This window comes from Oncorhynchus clarkii, chromosome 32 (genome assembly GCF_045791955.1).
Source record: "Oncorhynchus clarkii lewisi isolate Uvic-CL-2024 chromosome 32, UVic_Ocla_1.0, whole genome shotgun sequence".
In the NCBI taxonomy this organism is placed as follows: Eukaryota; Metazoa; Chordata; class Actinopteri; order Salmoniformes; family Salmonidae; genus Oncorhynchus; species Oncorhynchus clarkii.
In genome coordinates, this window is record NC_092178.1 from 17,915,715 (window position 1) to 17,938,680 (window position 22,966).

At 40.0% G+C, this 22,966-nt stretch overlaps 1 protein-coding gene across 1 annotated transcript; it reads left to right on the plus strand.

Moving 5' to 3' along the window:
* Positions 1–11,183: 11,183 nt before the first annotated feature.
* LOC139392012 (otolith matrix protein OMM-64) lies at positions 11,184–22,548 on the plus strand. Its single transcript, XM_071139652.1, has 23 exons — positions 11,184–11,238; positions 12,005–12,066; positions 12,628–12,651; positions 12,812–12,844; positions 13,098–13,148; positions 13,257–13,298; positions 13,535–13,573; positions 14,361–14,396; positions 14,488–14,541; positions 15,059–15,103; positions 15,651–15,698; positions 16,059–16,118; positions 16,346–16,507; positions 16,670–16,705; positions 16,830–16,907; positions 18,824–19,531; positions 19,709–19,984; positions 20,074–20,130; positions 20,555–20,602; positions 20,791–20,838; positions 21,249–21,311; positions 21,569–21,662; positions 21,767–22,548. The coding sequence occupies exons 1-22, from the start codon at positions 11,228–11,230 to the stop codon at positions 21,607–21,609; spliced, it is 2,022 nt and encodes a 673-aa protein (XP_070995753.1). The 5' UTR covers positions 11,184–11,227; the 3' UTR covers positions 21,610–21,662; positions 21,767–22,548.
* The last annotated feature ends 418 nt before the right edge of the window (positions 22,549–22,966 follow it).

Sequence of the window (22,966 nt, forward strand, 5' to 3'; positions counted from 1 at the left end):
TTACAATGACGTCCTAGCAAAATGCAAAAGGCCTCCTGTGGGGACAGGGGCCTGGGATTAAGAATAAAAAAAAAAATACAATATAATTATAGGACAAAACACACATCACAACAAGAGAGACACCATAACACGACATAAAGAGAGACCTAAGACAACAACATAGCAAGGCAGCAACCCATGACAACACAGCATGGTAGCAACACAACATGACAACAACAACAACTGTTTGATAGCCTTTTAGAGACCAGGCCAAACACAAACTTCAGAAAGGTCTATCACTCACTGAGGACCTTAAAATATAAATAGGCTAACCAGTTGCTCTCTGTGTGACTTCACCATCATTAAACACAGACACTGAGGTAAGTACAATTAGGCCTAGTGCTTGGGAGAAGAGGAGGGCATTAGTCAGAAAACCGGCACCTTATTTTCTCTCAGGCTAGAGGCATGCTTCAACCACCCAACACGGTTGCTATTGACACTCAACAACACAGACAGTGGTAAGAAGTTGTAGTAGAGTAGTGGGTTCTCCACCATCACCTAGTCAGCTAAGTGTATTAGTTAGGCCTATAAAGATGTGGGATTCTTGTTAACCAATACTATGTACAGTATATTAGGGGAACTGTAGCCTGTATATTCTGTCAATTATATACAGGGTTTGGGTTTTACCAAGTTCTGAGTAATCTCTCGCTCTCTCTTTCTCTTTCTCTCTCATTAAGAGCAGTTTGTATGCATACCACCAGCTTCCAACTGTGAATAAAAAAGTTGAAGAAACACAGAGCAATGGAAAGAGTTTGGCTGGTTACCATGCTTGCACTTTCACTGAATGGCCTCCATCTTTTAACAGAGGTGTCTGTCTTCAAGATTTACCTTTCTCTTTTGTTGGATCCATCAACCCCAGTTTCATGAGACCTCACTTTGTCCTCTGTTTTCCGTCCAGGCCTGTTGTGACTGCAGCTGTAGAGAGCATGGCTACTGAAGGGCAGTCTTTCCTTACGAAGCTACACATTCACAGGTAAGTAGTCTGTTTACAAAGAGGAACTAGCTCTACATGACTTGAGTTGAAAAGAGGGATTTGTACTTCCCACATATACGCACATGTATCATTTGTTCCTGATATCAGCCATAACCAAATGAAGAGCCATGACGAATACATAATGATCTTCCATAAAAACAACTCCATCCTCCATAGGCCACGATGTTCTTTTTAAATGTGATGAAAAATACATATGGCCTTTCCCACTGGGCACAAACTGGCTGATTCAACGTTGTTTCATGTTTGACAAGTGAATGAAATGTAAATCAAAACTAGACGTTGAACTGACATCTAGGTCTCCCAATATGGTATCATTGTTAATACAAAGAAAGACCATGACGCATAAGTCAATACATTACGGTGAAGAAGGCGCAACCGCACCACTTCAACCTCAGGAGGCTGAAGGAATTCGGCAAGGCCCCTAAGACCCTTACAAACTTCTATAGATGTACCATTGAGAGCATTCTGTCGTGCTGCATCACCACATGGTACGGACACTGTACCACCCTCAACAACATGGCTCTCCAGAGGGTGGTGCGGTCAGCCCAAAGCATCACAGGGACAGGCTGCCTGCCCTCCAGGACATCTACAGCACCACGTGTCAAGGCGAAGAAGATCATGAAGGACCTCAGGCACCCGAGCCAGGGCCTGTTCACCCTGCTACCATCTAGAAGGCAGAGACTGTACAGGTGCATCAAAGCTGGGACCGAAAGACTGAGAAACGACTTCTATCTTAATGCAATCAGACTGTTGAACAGCCATCAGTAGTGGGCTACCTGCCCAGTACTCAGCCCTGCACCTTGAGACTAATGCCCCATATATATATATATATACAGTGCCTTGCGAAAGTATTCGGCCCCCTTGAACTTTGCGACCTTTTGCCACATTTCAGGCTTCAAACATAAAGATATAAAACTGTATTTTTTTGTGAAGAATCAACAACAAGTGGGACACAATCATGAAGTGGAACGACATTTATTGGATATTTCAAACTTTTTTAACAAATCAAAAACTGAAAAATTGGGTGTGCAAAATTATTCAGCCCCCTTAAGTTAATACTTTGTAGCGCCACCTTTTGCTGCGATTACAGCTGTAAGTCGCTTGGGGTATGTCTCTATCAGTTTTGCACATCGAGAGACTGAAATTTTTTCCCATTCCTCCTTGCAAAACAGCTCAATCTCAGTGAGGTTGGATGGAGAGCATTTGTGAACAGCAGTTTTCAGTTCTTTCCACAGATTCTCGATTGGATTCAGGTCTGGACTTTGACTTGGCCATTCTAACACCTGGATATGTTTATTTTTGAACCATTCCATTGTAGATTTTGCTTTATGTTTTGGATCATTGTCTTGTTGGAAGACAAATCTCTGTCCCAGTCTCAGGTCTTTTGCAGACTCCATCAGGTTTTCTTCCAGAATGGTCCTGTATTTGGCTCCATCCATCTTCCCATCAATTTTAACCATCTTCCCTGTCCCTGCTGAAGAAAAGCAGGCCCAAACCATGATGCTGCCACCACCATGTTTGACAGTGGGGATGGTGTGTTCAGGGTGATGAGCTGTGTTGCTTTTACGCCAAACATAACGTTTTGCATTGTTGCCAAAAAGTTCAATTTTGGTTTCGTCTGACCAGAGCACCTTCTTCCACATGTTTGGTGTGCCTCCCAGGTGGCTTGTGGCAAACTTTAAACAACACTTTTTATGGATATCTTTAAGAAATGGCTTTCTTCTTGCCACTCTTCCATAAAGGCCAGATTTGTGCAATATACGACTGATTGTTGTCCTATGGACAGAGTCTCCCACCTCAGCTGTAGATCTCTGCAGTTCATCCAGAGTGATCATGGGCCTCTTGGCTGCATCTCTGATCAGTCTTCTCCTTGTATGAGCTGAAAGTTTAGAGGGACGGCCAGGTCTTGGTAGATTTGCAGTGGTCTGATACTCCTTCCATTTCAATATTATCGCTTGCACAGTGCTCCTTGGGATGTTTAAAGCTTGGGAAATCTTTTTGTATCCAAATCCGGCTTTAAACTTCTTCACAACAGTATCTCGGACCTGCCTGGTGTGTTCCTTGTTCTTCATGATGCTCTCTGCTCTTTTAACGAACCTCTGAGACTATCACAGTGCAGGTGCATTTATACGGAGACTTGATTACACACAGGTGGATTGTATTTATCATCATTAGTCATTTAGGTCAACATTGGATCATTCAGAGATCCTCACTGAACATCTGGAGAGAGTTTGCTGCACTGAAAGTAAAGGGGCTGAATACTTTTGCACACCCAATTTTTCAGTTTTTGATTTGTTAAAAAAGTTTGAAATATCCAATAAATGTCGTTCCACTTCATGATTGTGTCCCACTTGTTGTTGATTCTTCACAAAAAAATACAGTTTTATATCTTTATGTTTGAAGCCTGAAATGTGGCAAAAGGTCGCAAAGTTCAAGGGGGCCGAATACTTTTGCAAGGCACTGTATATCTCTTTGCATATATATATATATATATAGACTCATTGAATGCTGGTCACCTCATATTCGGTTTCTGTTGTTTACTCACTGTGTATGTACGTACTGTATTCTTGACATTTCTGATCCTCATCCTAATGTACGTACCAATTTCCTTCCAAATCATATCCTATCTATACACACCACATATTTATATTCTGGATTCTGAGACATGCTCACTCTAACATATCTACTTTTGTTAATTGGACTCGTTCTGTCATATCTTGATTTCTTGTTTTGATTTCTGTATTTGTATTGTATTGGGAGACACACTGTTGCCACTAGTAACATAAGCATTTCACTGCACCTGCTATAATACCTTCAAATCTGTGTACCCAACTAATAAACTTTGATTGGATTTGAAAAGATATGCATCAACAGTATTGACACATAAGTCAATACGTTGCATTCAATGCAAAGAGATAAGCGTCAAGAGTGTTGACGCATAAATCAATACATTGCATTCATTGCAAAGAACTTGTCGATAAAGCTGCAATGAGTAAAATTGATTTCCTTCTCTCCTTTGGCTGTGATGACATTACAATGTCATATTTGAAAATGTCATAAAAGCTCCCTTTGGAAAAAAAGGAGACAACATCTGGAACGTTCCCCTATCTTTTTAATCAACCTTTACCTAACCATGAAGTTCCTTGACATAAGGAATTTATTTTCTGACAAAGACGTGGCCAACAGCAGCTTACAATAAATGCATTTCCTTAGCATGGTCTTTTTTAAAGATGGCACAGTTGAGGAATTAAGTCTATTGCTTTTCACAATGTACACTACAGTATAGGGTAATTAATGCAGAGGGGATGGGTTGGGATTGAGCTAGAAAACAGGTGCTTGCTTCTAAATAAGTGTTAGGCTAAAAATAACAGGCCTCTCATTTTGTGTTACAGAGCTAACATCCAGGTAAAAGGAGAAGACAAGAGCCACCCTACCAAAAGCTCTCATCGGAGGAATGAGGAGGTGTTCCCTGTTAATACTGAGTGGGTATACAAGCGGGCATAGGTGCGCCAGCTCAAACACCACTGACTGAAGACTTCACTTTCAGAGCATTGATATGACTGGTCAGTTGTACTACTGCTGTACATCCGTTATGATACAATAAACTACCCAACTCTGAATAAAGGGAGAAGGAGAGAGATAATACCATTTTAATTTCAGTCCATTCAGTAATAACACTGGACAGATAGATTTGGAATCTTATCATATCAATTGGCAGAAATTGTGATAGAAGTGACCTCAGTCCAGGTGTTTAGCGTGCCCAGGACCAGAAACAGTGTTCTAGAACGTGCCATAGGAGTGATACGGTTGGAGCAAGATACATCAGTATACTAGAAAGGACAACAGCAGGCAGGGGGAAAGACCAGGCACTGATCTCTAACTCTCTATCCCTAAAACCTTGGACTTGAATCTGTATTAACTAAAGGGTCAGTAGGTTTCAGTTGGCAGGTTGTTAAAAACTTGTAAGGTCATGCCTCACACTTGATAGTCCACAGCCATGTTGGGAAGGAAGTGAGCTATTTTTTAATACTGTAGTGTTGAGGCCAACTAGTGAACCACTGAATATGGCAAATATGGCAAAAGATGTGATTTGAGACCATTGACACTGAAACCCAATTGAATCCATTATACCACACTATCTTCATTGTTCAATCACAAGACTCATCATTACACAACCGTATACCTCCTCAACAGACTTCAGGAACTATTTTCATTCAAAAACTGCACAGTAAACAGAGACGTTTCACCAGTGGTCAGCATTTGGCACTGAAATCTCCCCTTATTTACATTAATGCCTTTTTCCGAGAGATTTCAATAGATTTAAATCTGATACGATGCAGTTAGTTTTGATAATGCCAAGCTAGCAACCAGGTCAGCAAAAACCTGAGTTCACTCACAGGTTCATCCACTGAAATGTTGTGTAACTTAAAAAGAACAAGGAAAGACTATCAAGGTGTTCCGGAAATCTACCGGGGGTTAGACATCAGAGTCAGGAAGAAGCTAAGACGAAAGAGAAAGATATCAAATGCTTATCTGTTGCACAGGCTGACTGATTGTTGCTCTGATGAATGGTCTAAAGCTTAGTCCTACTTCTATTATAGGGTGGGAAGCCTGTTCTGAAGTTAGCATCTGTACCAAATGTATTAATGGTACCGAGTCATTTCAATTAGCCTCTACCATCTGACTAAATCAAATCAAAGGTTGCATACACAGTTTAGCTGATGTTATAGCGGGTACAGCGAAATGCTTATGTTACTAGCTCCTAACATGGTCTGCAGTTTAGTCCCGCTAGTCGAGGGTGGAAAGCCCCTTAGTTCTATGTAAACTATGGGGGGCTGATGGTGGCCCTCTACCACTACAATGCTAAAATGACGACCCAACGAAGTTAGCAATAGGGAGTTAATAGGAGTAGAAACTAGCTAATGATCTTCTATTCTGTTATACAAACCAGCTATTGGCTTTCGTCAGTGATCACCTATTCACCTATTTACCATACAAGCAGTTAGCATTAGCATCAGATTAACATCTGAAACAGTCAATCCCCAGCAGTTGAATCTGACCTATAAGAAACAGAGCAGACAAAGACCCATTATAATCCTGCCAGTGGGGTATCTTGTATGTGAAAATGTCTTAATGAATGTTTTCATCAGGTTAGTAGAAGAGTTACAGTGGGGCAAAAAAGTATTTAGTCAGCCACCAATTGTGCATGTTCTCCCACTTAAAAAGATGAGAGAGGCCTGTAATTTTCATCATAGGTACACTTCAACTATGACAGACAAAATGAGAAAAAAAAATCCAGAAAATCACATTGTAGGATTTCTAATGAATTTATTTGCAAATTATGGTGGAAAATAAGTATTTGATCAATAACAAAAGTTTATCTCAATACTTTGTTATATACCTTTTGTTGGCAATGACAGAGGTCAAACGTCTTCTGTAAGTCTTCACAAGGTTTTCACACACTGTTGCTGGTATTTTGGCCCATTCCTCCATGCAGATCTCCTCTAGAGCAGTGATGTTTTGGGGCTGTTGCTGGGCAACACAGACTTTCAACTGCCTCCAAAGATTTTCTATGGGTTTGAGCTCTGGAGACTGGCTAGGCCACTCCAGGACCTTGAAATGCTTCTTATGAAGCCACTCCTTCGTTGCCCGGGCGGTGTGTTTGGGATCATTGTCATGCTGAAAGACAAAGCCACGTTTCATTTTCAATGATGGAAGGAGGTTTTCACTCAAAATATCACGATACATGGCCCCATTCATTCTTTCCTTTACATGGATCAGTCGTCCTGGTCCCTTTGCAGAAAAACAGCCCCAAAGCATGATGTTTCCACCCCCATGCTTCACAGTAGGTATGGTGTTCTTTGGATGCAACTCAGCATTCTTTGTCCTCCAAACACGACGAGTTGAGTTTTTACCAAAAAGTTATATTTTGGTTTCATCTGACCATATGACATTCTCCCAATCTTCTTCTGGATTATCCAAATGCTCTCTAGCAAACTTCAGACGGGCCTGGACATGTACTGGCTTAAGCAGGGGGACACGTCTGGCACTGCAGGATTTGAGTCCTTGGCGGCGTAGTGTGTTACTGATGGTAGGCTTTGTTACTTTGGTCCCAGCTCTCTGTAGGTCATTCACTAGGTCACCCCGTGTGGTGCTGGGATTTTTGCTCACCGTTCTTGTGATCATTTTGATCCCACGATGTGAGATCTTGCGTGGAGCCCCAGATCGAGGGAGATTATCAGTGGTCTTGTATGTCTTCCATTTCCTAATAATTGCTCCCACAGTTGATTTCTTCAAACCAAGCTGCTTACCTATTGCAGATTCAGTCTACCCAGCCTGGTGCAGGTCTACAATTTTGTTTCTGGTGTCCTTTGACAGCTCTTTGGTCTTGGCCATAGTGGAGTTTGGAGAGTGACTGTTTGAGGTTGTGGACGGGTGTCTTTTATACTGATAACAAGTTCAAACAGGTGCCATTAATACAGGTAACGAGTGGAGGACAGAGGAGCCTCTTAAAGAAGAAGTTACAGGTCTGTGAGAGCCAGAAATCTTGCTTGTTTGTAGGTGACCAAATCCTTATTTTCCACCATAATTTACAAATAAATTCATTAAAAATCCTACAATGTGATTTTCTGGATTTATTTTTCTCATTTTGTCTGACATAGTTGAAGTGTACATATGATGAAAATTACAGACCTCTCTCATCTTTTTAATTGGGAGAACTTGCACAATTGGTGGCTGACTAAATACTTTTTTGCCCCACTGTATTTGACAAGCATGCAAGTAGAGTTTCAGTTGAAATTAAGAAACAAAAATTCTCCTTTCTCTTCAACACTGGCTTTAAAAGTTTCCTCAGAGTGGGAGTGTAAGTCTGTGATGCAACTCGTGAGGAGTGAAATGATAAGGGTGATAATGTAGGAGCTGTTTTTCCATAGAGATGATACTAAAGTTATCCTTTTTATTTTTTGTAAAATGTTTTTGAATCTTTTATAGACAATACAAAACATACACATACAAACAACAGCATCGAACAAACATCAATTACATCACAACTGCCCAGACACACTAGCACACTAGCACACCCACCCCAATCTATATATAGCCTATATAGTTTTCAGTATACGTTGTTTCAAGATGAGTGATGAGAAGAGCATCATCCAACCCATTGGGTATCTCACGACATCCCTATATGTCATGTCTTGAAATATGCAGACAGACGGATTAGAAGTAAGTTTACATTGTAATATCAACTTTCTAGCTCCGCCCACAACTTCCGGAGACTATAGCATTCCCAGAGAGCATGGATTATTGAGTCATTAATAGTTTTACACTTAAGACATGACTCTGACGTTGTGCTGTAGCATTTGTGAATTTTGTCTCTTGTATAATTAACATTGGTTTATACTGAATTAAGGGTACATTGTTGTTAAATGTAATTTTGTTAGTTATGCTCCAACTCTCCCTCCATCTTGTGCCAACATCAGTTCTCCTGAAGTCTTGGTTCCAGTATTTTATATTTCTAAGAGATTGTCAGTTGGATATGCTCTCTGCAAGGTTTTGTCTATTTTCCCTATCAAATTAACATCCTTTTCTGATTCAAATAAGATTCCCTCAAGGTTGTCCAAAACATTTCTAATCCAAATTTTGTGATATATAACTTGTATGTGGCATGTATCTGATACTATCTACATTGGTCTGTCCAAAATTACTTTTTAATTCTGTCATGGGAATGAATGTATTTCCTGTTACCATGTCATTTACAATTGCTATGCCTTTAGTTTTCCATGTGGACCAATTTATCAGTGAATTCTGAAAAGATATCCAAGGAATGTTCCATAGGGTTGTGTTTTTAGGAAGTCACATTGGTTCTTGTAGAATACGTTTCATTTTCTTCCATGTTGTTACAGTGTTTTTAACTATGAAGTTGTTAATGTTCTTAGCTTTATCCTTTGAAAATAGACATGTAAAAATATTCTGGGGATGAGCATCCACATCTTCAATATGTACCCATTGTTCCTTTTTAGTGCGTTTAAGATGCACTATGCAGAAATCGCTCCACCATTTCCTGGTTGCTATTATTCTAATAGTTTGCCTAATTACAGTTTATGTGACTAAACAAGCAAGTATAGTGTAGAGAATCACTGGACCATCTAAACTGCTTTCCATAACCAAAAATATTGAATTTTCATCTGTTTGAAGCTGGTGTACAAAACCGAAAGGTAAAAGAGCCAAAACTAACGGGAAGCAGAGAAATAGCACACATAAAACAGATATACCCCTTCATAGTCTTGCTTCCAATAAGAATGACAGCTCTATAACACACATTTCTATGTGAATTTGGTCAGATCGCCCAAAAAGTTACATATTGCAGCTTTAACTATATGCCACAAGTATAAGCCTTGGGTAGTAAGTTGATACAATTCCAAGTCTGGAAGGTTAAAACCACCCTCAGACTTAGGAAGATGTAAAACGTTCCTTTTTGTTCTATGAATATTATTTGACCATTTAAAGTATTATATGACCGAGTATACTATGTGTGGGGGAATTGGTATTACCAAAAATAAATACAAAAACTTCTAAATAGGTATATAAAATAAAGTTAACAACAGGGAGTTAATATGATTGGAAGCTAGCTAGTCATCTTCTATTCTGTTACAGTAACTATCTATTGGCTTTTCGTCAGTGATCACCTATTCGCCTAATTACCATACAAACGTTAACATTAGCATCAGATTAGCATCTGAAACAGTCAATCCCCAATCCTCAAGAGAGTTAAATCTGACCTATAAGAAAAAGTCCAGACCCATTATAATCCTGCCAGTGGGGTATCTTGCATGTGAAAATGTCTTAATGAATGTTTTCATCAGGTTAGTAGAAGAGTTATTTGACAAGCATGCAAGAAGAGTTTGGGTTGGAACTACGAAACAAAAACTATCCTTTCTCTTCAACACTGGCTTTAAAAGTTTCCTCAGAGTGAGAGTGTAAGTCTGTGATGCAACTTGTGAGGAGTGAAATGATAAGGGTGATAATGTAGCAACTTTTTTTTTTTCCATAGAGATGATACTAAAGTTATCCATGTTGGTCCAGGTTTATCTTTATGTCAAAGTCTCAAAACGTAACATGCTAAATCCTAATCCTCACTAATGAAGTCACTGAAAGTTGATTGGGTGGGACAAAGTCCTAGACTATCACAGAGGTTCCCAACACTGCTAGAAAACGTCATCAAAAAGTTATAAAGCTTTAAATATGTTACAACATTCTTAAAAATGGTAATATCAAGGCACACTATTTGCCTTGATGTTTGCTTCACTGTTTCAACCATACTGAACCTTGTAAGAAGGTTCTCTACTGCCTAATGTAAAACAAAGAAAGACTGAAGGTCTCTCAACAATCTCCTCCGCTCCGGCTGGCATTCAGCTCTGACAAGGATGTAAAGATTTTAGGGACAGATTTGATGAAGCTTACATTTTTTTGACAACTTGTTCAACATCCTGTGTCGGTGAGCATTCCATAACTTTCATAAATAGCATTGTAGAACCCACTCCTCTACTGCCATTTACTCTCAGTTCACACCATAAAAACATCACAACATACCTACTTTATATCTGGCTACATCATACCCTTACCACTAGATAACTTCTAGGCAGGTAGTCTACGAGTAGCCTGCTATGCCAAGAAAAAAGCACAGAGTAAGCACGTGGTTAAAATCCAAGAACATTTCCTGCCTAAACACACATCTGTGTTTTGTTCCCCAGAAGAGCACACCAATCAGAGCTCACTTGAGAAACACAATTAAAATCTCACGGGCAAACAAAATAAATAAAACAACAAAACGATCTACACACCTAAGTGATATGTTTGGGTACTTTGAGAGGGGGGCGGGGTGAGTGTATGCTATGAGTATGTGTGAGGGGCCGAATGTTTAGGGGAGAGATATGGGGGATTGATTCAGATCACTGTTTGGAAACACAAACAAAGTTGTCAGAGCCTCTCTCAACCTTATTTTAAAGGAGTGCAATGATGTTCCTCTGCAAGCCCCCTGTGTCTCTCTGTGTGTCTCACAGGCTCTGCCCCCTAGGAGCGGAGGGAGTGGTGAAAGTATAAAACCCCTTGGGTTCCCTCCAGCCAGACTGTAGACCTACTGGAAACTATAGAGACACCTGAGTGTTGCCCCACTGGCTAAACTATCCCATCACAATGTTGTCACGGTAAGTGAATACTAACACAAGGATGGCTAGCTTTTGGTATTTATTTTGAACTTACATGTGTGTACGGGTATTTATACAATTACTCAATCTATTTGGACATATATCTGTATTCTTGGGGGAAGTTTTATTTGTCACTCTACATGTAGAATGAAACCTGAGAAGTTTACACCTGCTTTGGGTATTTCAATGATGGCAAGAGGGGATAGTTGAATGAATTGTTTTTGTGTGGATCGCAATATGTTGGAGATGTAGTTCTTTTTCTTATTTAAGATTTCCTTGTTCATTTCTAAACTCCAATAACAATAGGATAAAAACCCAATAATGATTGTGGTACGAGATAAAATGATGGGACTCTGGACAGTCTTTAAAAAGCTTTTGAGAAGTGAGAATTTGAGAAAGTCAAAATGTTTAATAAACACCCTGTGTTTGACTTTTCATTATATTACAAAGATAAAGTACATAATCTAACAACTTTTCATTGATGAACTTTTAATTGATTTTAGTGATCAGTAATTATCCATAAGATATGTTGAACATAAGAACCTTTCCCTGCTGCAAGGTACATATATTCACATGCGTTATAATGCTATGAGCAGGGCAAACACATTTCCTGCAACCTTCCAATCTCAAATAGTGGTTTTAAAATGTTCCACTGCCACTAAAAATCCTAAAATGGCTTCTAGGAGAACACAGACTATCTGTTTGACTAAATTATTGTTTAAAAAGTGAAGTGACCAGTTATATCTCTGTGTTCTTATTCTAACAGACTGTTGATTGTTCCTTTGATCTTTGCTTTGGCTGGTCTTGCTATCTCAGCCCCTGTTAATGGTAAGAAAACATTCAAGTAAACATTCTTCTAAATCATATAAATGTGGGTGAATTTAGAATTCTTCCATCAGTAACCACAGTTTAATAATAATGACAATTTTATAGTTATGTGCACAAGATGTTGTCTAGACGATGGTTTTTATTTCAGTTTAATTTCATTCATCACTGTGACAAAACAATGGGTTACGCATTTCATGCTTCACCTGTCCAGTTATCCAGTTTAAGCTACTCTAAGCTACACTGCAAACATAAAGTGAGCAAATATATAAACCGAAATGACCATTACATAATGTTTAAGTGAGGAGGCTTTTCCAATGTATACTGCCACCTCCATCCATCTCATTGAATCACAATGGGAGACCTCTGCCTCTCCACAATGGCAGTGTAATCAGAACCCTGGTCTCTCTGTGGAGACACAAAAGAGGTCTGTTGTCCTTTGCCTGATGTGGGGTAGAGAGAGGAGTAGGGTGGGCCTCATATATGACCCATTCAAATAGAGCTAGTTCCCCAAACCACTAATCATGCTCCCCTAATGCTATCTAATGCATATTTATTTGACAGATGGAACCGAGGCAGACAATGATGGTAATGTTTAATTTGTGTTTTATCATGACATTCATAATCACCACAACAGTTAGAAAAGTACATGCTAATCAGCTTTGCTAATTAGAAGTGGTTTTCTATTCAGTATGAACTAGTGTTTATGCTGGTGTAATGACACCATTCCTTGTGCTGTGTGTTTCAGAGAGAGCTGCCTCCTTGCTAGTGCACCTTAAAGGTAAGCACACGGACAACCCCTCCAGTCAAAGCCTACACATACAGGTTATGTATGGATCGCTTCCGATATGTGCTTTGTCGTTTTATTTCATTTCCATTTTAAAACAATGAACTGAAACCTCAACAGTGCTAAAAGTCAAACCATTTGACTGTTGCATAATTGGATACATTAAGATACTGAGTTTTCTAGTTTGGTATTGGCTTAGCTGGGTGATCATTGGCAAGGGGTGCTATGATACTTTTTTTTGTCTCAGGTGACAAAGATGGCGGAGGCCTCACAGGGAGCCCGGATGGAGTCTCCGCAGGTTTGTACTGACGCCAATGTATCTCCTACCTAATACCTTCTTAACCACTCAAGGTATGCACCATTTTATACAGACGGGAACTAATAAGAAATCCTCTGTTGTTCACAGGGACCACAGATGGGACTGATTCCAGTAAAGAACTAGCAGGAGGTATGAGGGTCTGGGTCTGGGGATCTTTCCATCAAGGAAGAAGTTAATGTCATCTTGAGTGAATGATGTTGAACCAACTCAACTAGACTTTCAAGGAAACTAACTCTGTAGATTAGAGAACAAGAATGAATATGCCGATTCCCTAAGAAAGTAAAACATTTCCCCTCACAGTACCAGTGAAGAAAGTTCAACATGAGAGAAGGAACGCTGAGCTGTTGATCATGATTTGTTTTTAGGTGCAGTGGATTCCTCACCTGATACAACAGACACCCCAGGTCAGTGTGTGTGTGTGTGTGTGTGTGTGTGTGTGTGTGTGTGTGTGTGTGTGTGTGTGTGTGTGTGTGTGTGTGTGTGTGTGTGTGTGTGTGTGTGTGTGTGTGTGGGTGTGGGTGTGGGTGTGGGTGTGGGTGTGTGTGTGGGTGTGGGTGTGGGTGGGGGTGTGGGTGGGGGGGTGGGTGTGTGTGGGTGTGTGTGGGTCTGTTGACGACACATGTTGAGCCGCTCAGACTATAATGTAAGAAACACACACCTCATTCATTAGCCACAATTATCAAAATTACAGCAAATAATTAGTGAGCATACAAAATGGACCTGCTATAAGACTATAAAAAAAACACTTAACTATCCCCTATAGAGGATCTGCAATGGGGGATACTCACATACAGTATAACAACATCCCCCCCGAAACAGAGCTAAACAAATGCCTTCTAGACCAGACAGTAAATGTCCAGACAGTAAACCAAAGGGGTCTCAAATCCAAGCCGAAGGTATATCAAGGCTCGCCAAAAACCATGTTTCCCACTTCCCCAAACCTCCTCAAGACATAACACATTGTTTACTTACTGTCATTCTTTAACACCCACTATAAACTACATCAGATGTCTTAGAGGAATACATTATCTGAAAGACAGTAAACCCAATCAAAACCAGTTACCAAGGAAACATGTCATGGTAATATTAATCTTACCCAGACAGATTTTAGTACTGACGAATCCATGGCTAAAACTTCTGATGCCAAACGTCTAATTCCAACTCACCTGATGTTTGTTCTTCATTTATCAGATGCCAGTAGCAGTGATATATTCCCAGACACAAACAGTGAGAAACCAATTAATTTGAATTCAATGAAAAACACTCTATACTAGGGATTTCACAGAGAGCATCATACTCACCCTTCCTTGTCCTACAGACAGAGATACCAGCGTGGAAATTACAGGCAATCCTGATGACTCCGATGCCCCAGGTGAGACCTAGGAGCAAAATACACACAGGTCAATGATAAGGGTTAATGGAAAAGGTCGAAATCATTTGATAACAATGCAGGATGTACAGATGCATTCTTCTATCGTGTGTCACAGCACTGCGTGCCACACATTAGCCTGAGTGAAAATCTGTGAGAGAAAGTCAGACACACCCTAAAATTATTTCCATGGTGATGATGAGAATGCATGGCATTTGTTATTTCCCCAGGCCACACTGGCCTGTGCTGTGCTGTAATGTGCTTTAAAAAAAACAACATTTTTTACAATAGTAACTGCATCTGTCTGTCTACTTTCAAGTGCGAATTGGACAAACCTGGGGGAAGACATACTGCATCTATTGTCAAGCATTAATCAAATAAACCATTTTAGTGGCAGTTAACATCAGCAGCAAATAGATGGCCAAACTACTGTATGGTTATGTAATCATGTTCAATAACAAGGTAGGAAATTCTACAGTATTTTCATACCTTCCAATAACATTTATGTCATTATGTTAAGATGCAGCTGAAGCAGCAGGCAGCCAAGATACAACGGATGCAGCTGGTGAGTGAAACAATATGTTTTGAGAGATGTTCTTGCTAACCAATGTCAAAGTTGTCTCATTCTTTTGGACACAACAGTTACTTTAGTCAAAACAAAGATACAAAATGAAAGGCACATTCTTCTAGACTAGAGTTATCATACCTAGAAATATAATAAAGTACAAAATGATAGTTAATCTGATACATAGTAGTATAATAAAGTACAAAATGATAGTTCATCTGATACATAGTAATATAGTAAAGTACAAAATGATAGTTCATCTGATACATAGTATTATAATGATACAGAAATACTGTTACATTACTAGCACCTTGAGTGGAGTTGCCAACAACCGGATGCATCCTGTTTTCAGGGATACAGCTATCTTCAACCTAGCTTCCTTTTCTGCAGAAAAGTGGATGTGGGAACTCCACTCAGGCGTTTATTTTACTCCTTCTACATTAGGTTACATTATTAGCTGAGTCCACATGGCTACGTTAATGTAGGGATGTAGGGTAGAGCTGATGATGACTGTCAGTACATGATCAAATATGATCTGTTTTTTCAGATGCCTCTGAGGCTGTGGCAGAGACCGTAGACACTTATGATATACCAGGTGAGAGCACATCTTGCAGTACAGAAAGCAATGGCAGTCTTCACAACCACTGAGCCTAAATCTTCAAGTCCTTCATCACTGTGAATGATAATTTTGACTTGACATACGTCAATCAATAGATAGACAGATCAACAATAAGTATTGGAATTGTGATACACCCAGTTATTGGAATCGGGACACTGACCCAGGACTGTTTAGTATAGGTCAAATATAGTGCACTGTATAGGTAATAGGGTGCCATTTGGGATGTACCCTAAAACAATTAACTCATTCTAGACTAGGGCCACAATAACACTCACCCATGACAAAACGGCCATAAATTGTTTGAATTTTGACTCATTTAGTCTGTCTTCACCACAGATACAGATGGTGCTGATGACAGGGAGAAGGTGTCGACAGAGGTGTCAACAGAGGATTTGGGTAAGACCCATTCTCTCTGACTTACTTACACAATAACCAAACTCTAACTTCACAGATCATCAGAACACACTAACATTATCATTCTAACAAACATTATCATTGTAACAAGCATTATCATTATAATAAACATAATCCGTGTAACAAACATTGCTGTAAAAATCAACAGGTCTATGTTGTTAATTAATAAATATAATACATTTATGTTGCTAATTAAATTATGATTTCAGACTCAGCAGGTGTGGATAAGTCTCCAGAAAGTGACTCCACAGAGTCTCCAGGAAGTGACTCCGCAGAGTCTCCAGGAAGTGACTCCGCAGAGTCTCCAGGAAGTGACTCCACAGAGTCTCCAGGAAGTGACTCCACAGAGTCCCCAAGAAGTGACTCCACAGGTAAAATGTGTTTAAAGCAGACATTGTGACAGTCCTGACACACATACACTGATCCCCCATTCAAAGCATTGATAAGTAGACAATACATTATCCTGTCTAATGAAAATATGATTAGGTACTCATATAATAAAACACACAACCAACTTTTTGTTTATTTTCAAGATGAAGTGCTGACAGACGTGCAAGCTGACTCTGCTGGTAAGTATGAAGAACAACATCAAGGTTTTATTGTAATGTTGTACTAGACAGGTTCATTGGCAATTCAAAGACATCAAATAATAGGTTACGGCAGTTTGATGACATAAATCATGTGTTATTGTAGATGTGACCAGTGATGACATGGATGAGGCCACAGAGACGGACAAAGATGATGACAAGAGTGACGACAAGAGTGATGCAGGTGTGTTTAGTTGACATTTTTGAACTGGACATTGATTGTCTGGGAAACTGTAATTTTGAGCTGTTCTATCCTTCAGTTGGTCATAAACCTGTTTTGGACTTCCTTCTCATCTGCATCCTCTTGGTGCAGATGAAAAGGATGCCGCAGATGAAGAAAAAACGTTAGATAACGACTCTGCAGGGGAGTGTGCTCATTGAAGGTTACGTTAGTCTCTCACCCAAGGGTCATGATAGGGTAGGTCTTACCACTGGCCTCCCAAAAGGCTCAATACTAGGATCTCTCTTGTTCTCACTTGGTTCTACATATTCTACTTCATATAGCCTAACACAGTAGTTCCCAAACTTTTTATAGTCCCGTACCCCTTCAAACATTCAACCTCCAGCTCCAGCTAGCACCAGGGTCAACGAACTCTCAAATTTGTTTTTTGCCATCATTGTAAGCCTGCCACACACACATTATACGATACATTTATTAAACATAAGAATGGGTGTGAGTTTTTGTCACAACCTGGCTCGTGGGATGTGACAAAGAGCTCTTATAGGACCAGGGCACAAATAATTATATAATAATAATCAATAATTATGATCTTAATTTAACCACCTTACATACAAAACCTTATTTGTTAATCGAAAATTGTGTATAACGCACGACAGGTTAATGAGAAGGGTGTGCTTGAAAGGATGCACATACGTCTGCCTGTATTTCGTTTTCATGCTCGTGAGGGCCGAGAATCCACTCTCACATAGGTACGTGGTTGCAAAGGGCATCAGTGTCTTAACAGCACGATTTGCCAAGACAGGATACTCTGAGCGCAGCCCAATCCAGAAATCTGGAAGTGGCTTGTGATTAAATTACATTTTCACAGAATCACTTGTTGGAATTTCGATGAGGCTCTCTTGTTCAGATATTGGACTGGAAGCAGGGCATGAAAGGGATAATGAATACAGTTGTTTGTGTCATCTGTTTCGGGAAAGTACCAGCGTTATTGCGCACCCGACTCACTCAGGTGCTTCGCTATTTCACATTTGACATTGTCCGAAGGCTTGAGTTCATTTGCACACAAAAAAATCATACAATGATGGAAAGACCTGTGTGTTGTCCTTGTTAATGCAGACAGAGAAGAGCTCCAACTTCTTAATCATAGCCTCAATTTTGTCCCGCACATTGAATATAGTTGCAGAGAGTCCCTGTAATCCTAGATTCAGTCTTGTGAGAAACTTGTCATCATGCAAGTGGTCAGACAAGTGAAAATGACGGTCAGTAAAGAAAACTTTAAGCTTGTCTCTGAATTTTAAAAAAACTTGTCAATACTTTGCACCTTGATAACCAGCGCATTTCTGTATGTTGTAAAAGCGTTACATGGTCACTGCCCATATCATTGCATAGTGCAGAAAATACACGAGAGTTCAGGGGCCTTGCTTTAAAGTTAACCATTTTAACTTTTAGTTTCCAAAACGTTTTTCAAGCTGTCGTTTTTCAAGGCATTCCCTTGGCAGCAAGAGCCTCTCAGTGGATGCTGCAGTGTACCCAAGTGGTGTCGGGAGCAACTGCTTGCACGCGCGTTACCACTCCACTATGTCTCCCTGTCATGGCTTTTGCGCCATCAGTACAGATTACAACATGAGCAGCAGCTACGTTTGGCTACGTTTGGTTAGTGTAATTCCAGCGAGCGAGTAACGGTTAATGTGATTGGATGTTAATTATTTGACTAGGCTAACTGTATTTGACTTTGTTGTTATTTCGCTGAACACTAGATGGTTAAATTTTATTTTTGGCAGTGAAACGAGGCAACTCAATCACATTTTTATTTGGCATACCCCCGACGGCATTGTGCGTATCCCTGGGGGTTTGGGAATACCTGCCCTAACAGAACCCTATTCATACCAGGATGTCTTAACACTCTCACTTGTCTGCAGATGCTGCCACAGACAAAGATGACAGTGATGAGGATAAGGACACTGAACTAGATGGTAAGGCCCATGCAGAAGACACACAGACAGAGGAAGCGGCAGACAGCGACAGCAAACAAGGCGCTGCAGACTCAGACTCTGACACAGACGATGACAGGCCAGAGAAAGACGTTAAGAACGACTCAGATGACAGCAAGGACACCACCGAAGACGACAAACCAGACAAAGATGATAAGAAAAACAGAGACAGCGCAGACAACAGCAATGATGACAGCGATGAGATGATCCAGGTCCCCAGGGAGGAACTAGAGCAGCAGGAAATGAACCTGGAGGAGGGAGGAGTGATTGGCAGCCAGGAGGAGACTGTAGCAGCAGACATGGAGGAGGGGAGTGATGTGGGGGACCAGAAGCCCGGCCCTGAAGACAGCATCGAGGAGGGAAGCCCTGTAGGGAGGCAAGATTTTAAGCATCCACAGGATTCTGAGGAGGAGGAGCTGGAGAAGGAGGCAAAGAAGGAGGAGGAGTTGGAGGAGGCAGAGGAGGAGAGGACACTAAAAGCAATAGAGTCCGACAGTCAGGAGGACAGTGTGGATGAAAGTGAGGATGAACCAGACTCCAACAGTAAAAAGGACATTGGGACCAACGATGCCCCTGAACCACAAGAGGATGACAGTGAAGAGGACACTGACGATAGCATGATGAAAGAGCCCAAAGGTGAGGTTACCACTACAAAACCATAGAAATGTAGCTAATAATTAGGCCAGGTCATGTGGTCAGGAAAATCAGCTAATAATGAAAAGTACATATGTGATTCCATGTAAAAGATGGTGTAGTATTGTTCGTGACAATGGTATTATATTGTGGTAACTGAAACAATTCTTTCTGATATAGATTCTGACGATGCTGAGTCTGACAAAGATGATAAGGACAAGAATGATATGGACAAAGAAGATATGGACAAGGATGATATGGACAAGGATGATATGGACAAAGAAGATATGGACAAGGATGATATGGACAAGGATGATATGGACAAAGATGATATGGACAAAGATGATATGGACAAAGATGATATGGACAAAGATGATATGGACAAAGATGATATGGACAAAGATGATATGGACAAAGATGATATGGACAAGGATGATATGGACAAGGATGCCTCTGGTAAGTCTCTCTATCTTGTGTGTCACGTAATCACCTTGCCTGTTTTTCAGCTGATCTATGTCAAACGGTCCATCATTTTATTTTCATAGACTCAGTGGATGACCAATCTGAATCGGATGCAGAGCCAGGCGCAGATTCACACACAGGTTTATTTCCTCTGATCCTGAATAATATCACTGGGGCTTTCAAATGGCTTGTTCTTTAGCTGTTGTAACATTCAAATTCATTATTGTGGCTCAACATAATATATATGAATCTGTTCTTTAGATGAGGATGAGACCAATGAGGATTATTATTATTTTTTGCATGTGAAATAAATGTGAAATAAAAAACAATGGCCATACAAATGTATGTATTCTAAATAATGTATGTATTCCAAATACATTTACAAATGTATATCATGGATTAAAATACATTACAAAATGCATAAAAAAATACATTATTTGGCCATTTATTTTATTTCACACATATATCCTAAAAAAATATATTTCAAATAATTTGTTTTTCTCGTATGTATGTAATATTAATTGAAATAGTAAAAACAAGGCTGATTCGTGTTTTTTTTCTCAGTTGTCGATGAGATAGATGAGGAAGAAACAATGACTCCAGATTCAGAAGGTAAGGCCCAAAACTGACTTACTTCTTGGGGTAGTTACCAATGAAAGGACCAAGCATTCCAAGGCTTCCTCACCAGGGGAAGAAACAGTGCATTTGTGTTCACCAGTCAACTCAGTCAACGAGCCACAAAATAAACACATCTTTTGTCCTTGTGACTTTTCTGATCAGATGTCTGTTTGTTTGAACAGAGATAATGAAGTCTGGTGAGATGGACTCGGTTGTCGAGGCAACTGAAGGTAAGAGAGGAGACAGGACTGCCCTGCCTTATGCCTCCCACAGCTCACATCAATAGACACTATGCAGACACAAACATGAATCCGCCCGTACGCACACACAAACACGCACACACACACACACACACACACGTACACAGGAATCCAGGGCACTTTGCTGTGGCTAGACCAGTTAGATAAACAACTCTAATGAACTCACCAGAGGTTTGGTGTGGAGTACTGGCTGTGTTTGTGCTAAATTGCTTTGTGCTAAATCCCCCCCCCCCCCCCCCCCCCCACACACACACACACACACACACACACACATTTATCCAAAGCACATGATGAGCTGGGAATGACAAGTATGAGGAAGTGACAGAGCAACTGACGACTGACAGTTATTGGAATAAATGTGGTTTTTTTTCTCTCGGCAGTTCCAGCTGACATTCTGGACCAACCAGACCAACAGGATGACATGACACAGGGCGCCTCGCAGGGTAATGTCAGCAAAACACTGCAACACACCAAACCATGTCAGCACTTTAATATCTAATAATATATGCAGTTTAGCAGGCACTTTTATCCAAAGGGACTTAGTCATGTGTGCATCCATTTTATGTGCGTACATTTTACATTTCCATTACATACATATTTGACCCGTCTCTCACTCTGACATACATTTATAGTACGGTATGATGCAGTCAGATGCTGTTGTATTCACTTCTATGTACTGTATATCTAATTTGATTTACAGCCGCTGATGCTGCTGCCACCGCCCTGGCAGCCCAGTCTTAGCCCTGTGGGTTGAGCCCACAGCACGCTGTGGATGGAATCAGACATTTTGATAGGTACCTAAAGCCCATTGATTTGTACTTACTAATGAGAGGAGAGGTATCCTGTACATTGAAATAATATATATAATCATTTCACATTCCGTCTCCTTTCATTGCAGACCCATCATGGTGAATCTCACAGAAAACTGACAACAAGCAATATCAACAAAAACTTTAGTCAAATGTTGCTCTTAAGTTCCTTAACCCTCTTTTGCCACTCAAAATGGTGAAGGTGTGTGCAGTGTCTATGAGGATAAAATTAAATTATTCTACTTTTTTTGGTGTACATTACATTTTTACCCACTTTTTGACTGTATTGTTTTTTTGGTAGTTGGACATTGAATCATGAAGAATGTTAACTTTGTTTTTTGTTAAAAACATTTTATGTAGTTACACTCCTGTCGTATCAACTAGCATATTGATAAAATGGTCACTATGTTCTCTTACAATGCCCTTGAGAATACCAGAAGTCTGTTTTTTAATTCAGTCATTGTAGGTTTGCTATGTTTCTGCAGGGTTCCTACTGGTTTCGTATGATGCATTGATGTCTCAGTCCTTGACAGAAAGCTCAATTGGCACGTTGTCCTTCTAACTGATAACAGCTGCTACATTTGAAAAATAACTCAGACTGACTCACAGCTCAACATTCGTTTTTTAAATTATGAAAAACATTAGGTCATTTATACAAAATGAAGTGTACATACGTTTAATGACGCAACAATGTCTTTGATAAGGTATACAAAACAAATCTAGAGAAAGTACTAAAAACGTGTGATCTACATTGGTCGAAAAGATTGTAAAATAACAATTGTATAGACATAATGAGAATGTCATTTGAATATGTACACAGGGGGGAAATCTAATAAAGACTGAGTTGTCAGGAAGTTTTTGGGGATAAAAAGCTGTATGTGTGTGTTTTTGTGAATCAGCTGATGAAACGAGTAGCCGGTAAGAAGCCTACTCACAGACTCCCAGGACTTTCAAATCATATGATATTTGTCCACATGCTTTGTAAAGAACAGGCGAAATGCATACTTTACAATAATATCAACTATAAATAATATGATAACATCAAATGTATACAATACAATATCATAATAATAATCAATAGAGTTACGAAAATTTGACACACATGTCAAGTTCAATAGCCATATTTTGAAGTTGCAAAGTCCTACATCTGGGGTCTGATAACATAGCACACTTGTAACCGACGCAGTAATAAAAGGGACCATGCCAATGACAATGATGACATGAAGAAGAAGCGTGAAGTGGCCTGGTAGCAATCACTGTTTAGCTACAGGTAAGGCAGGGCCAGTGGA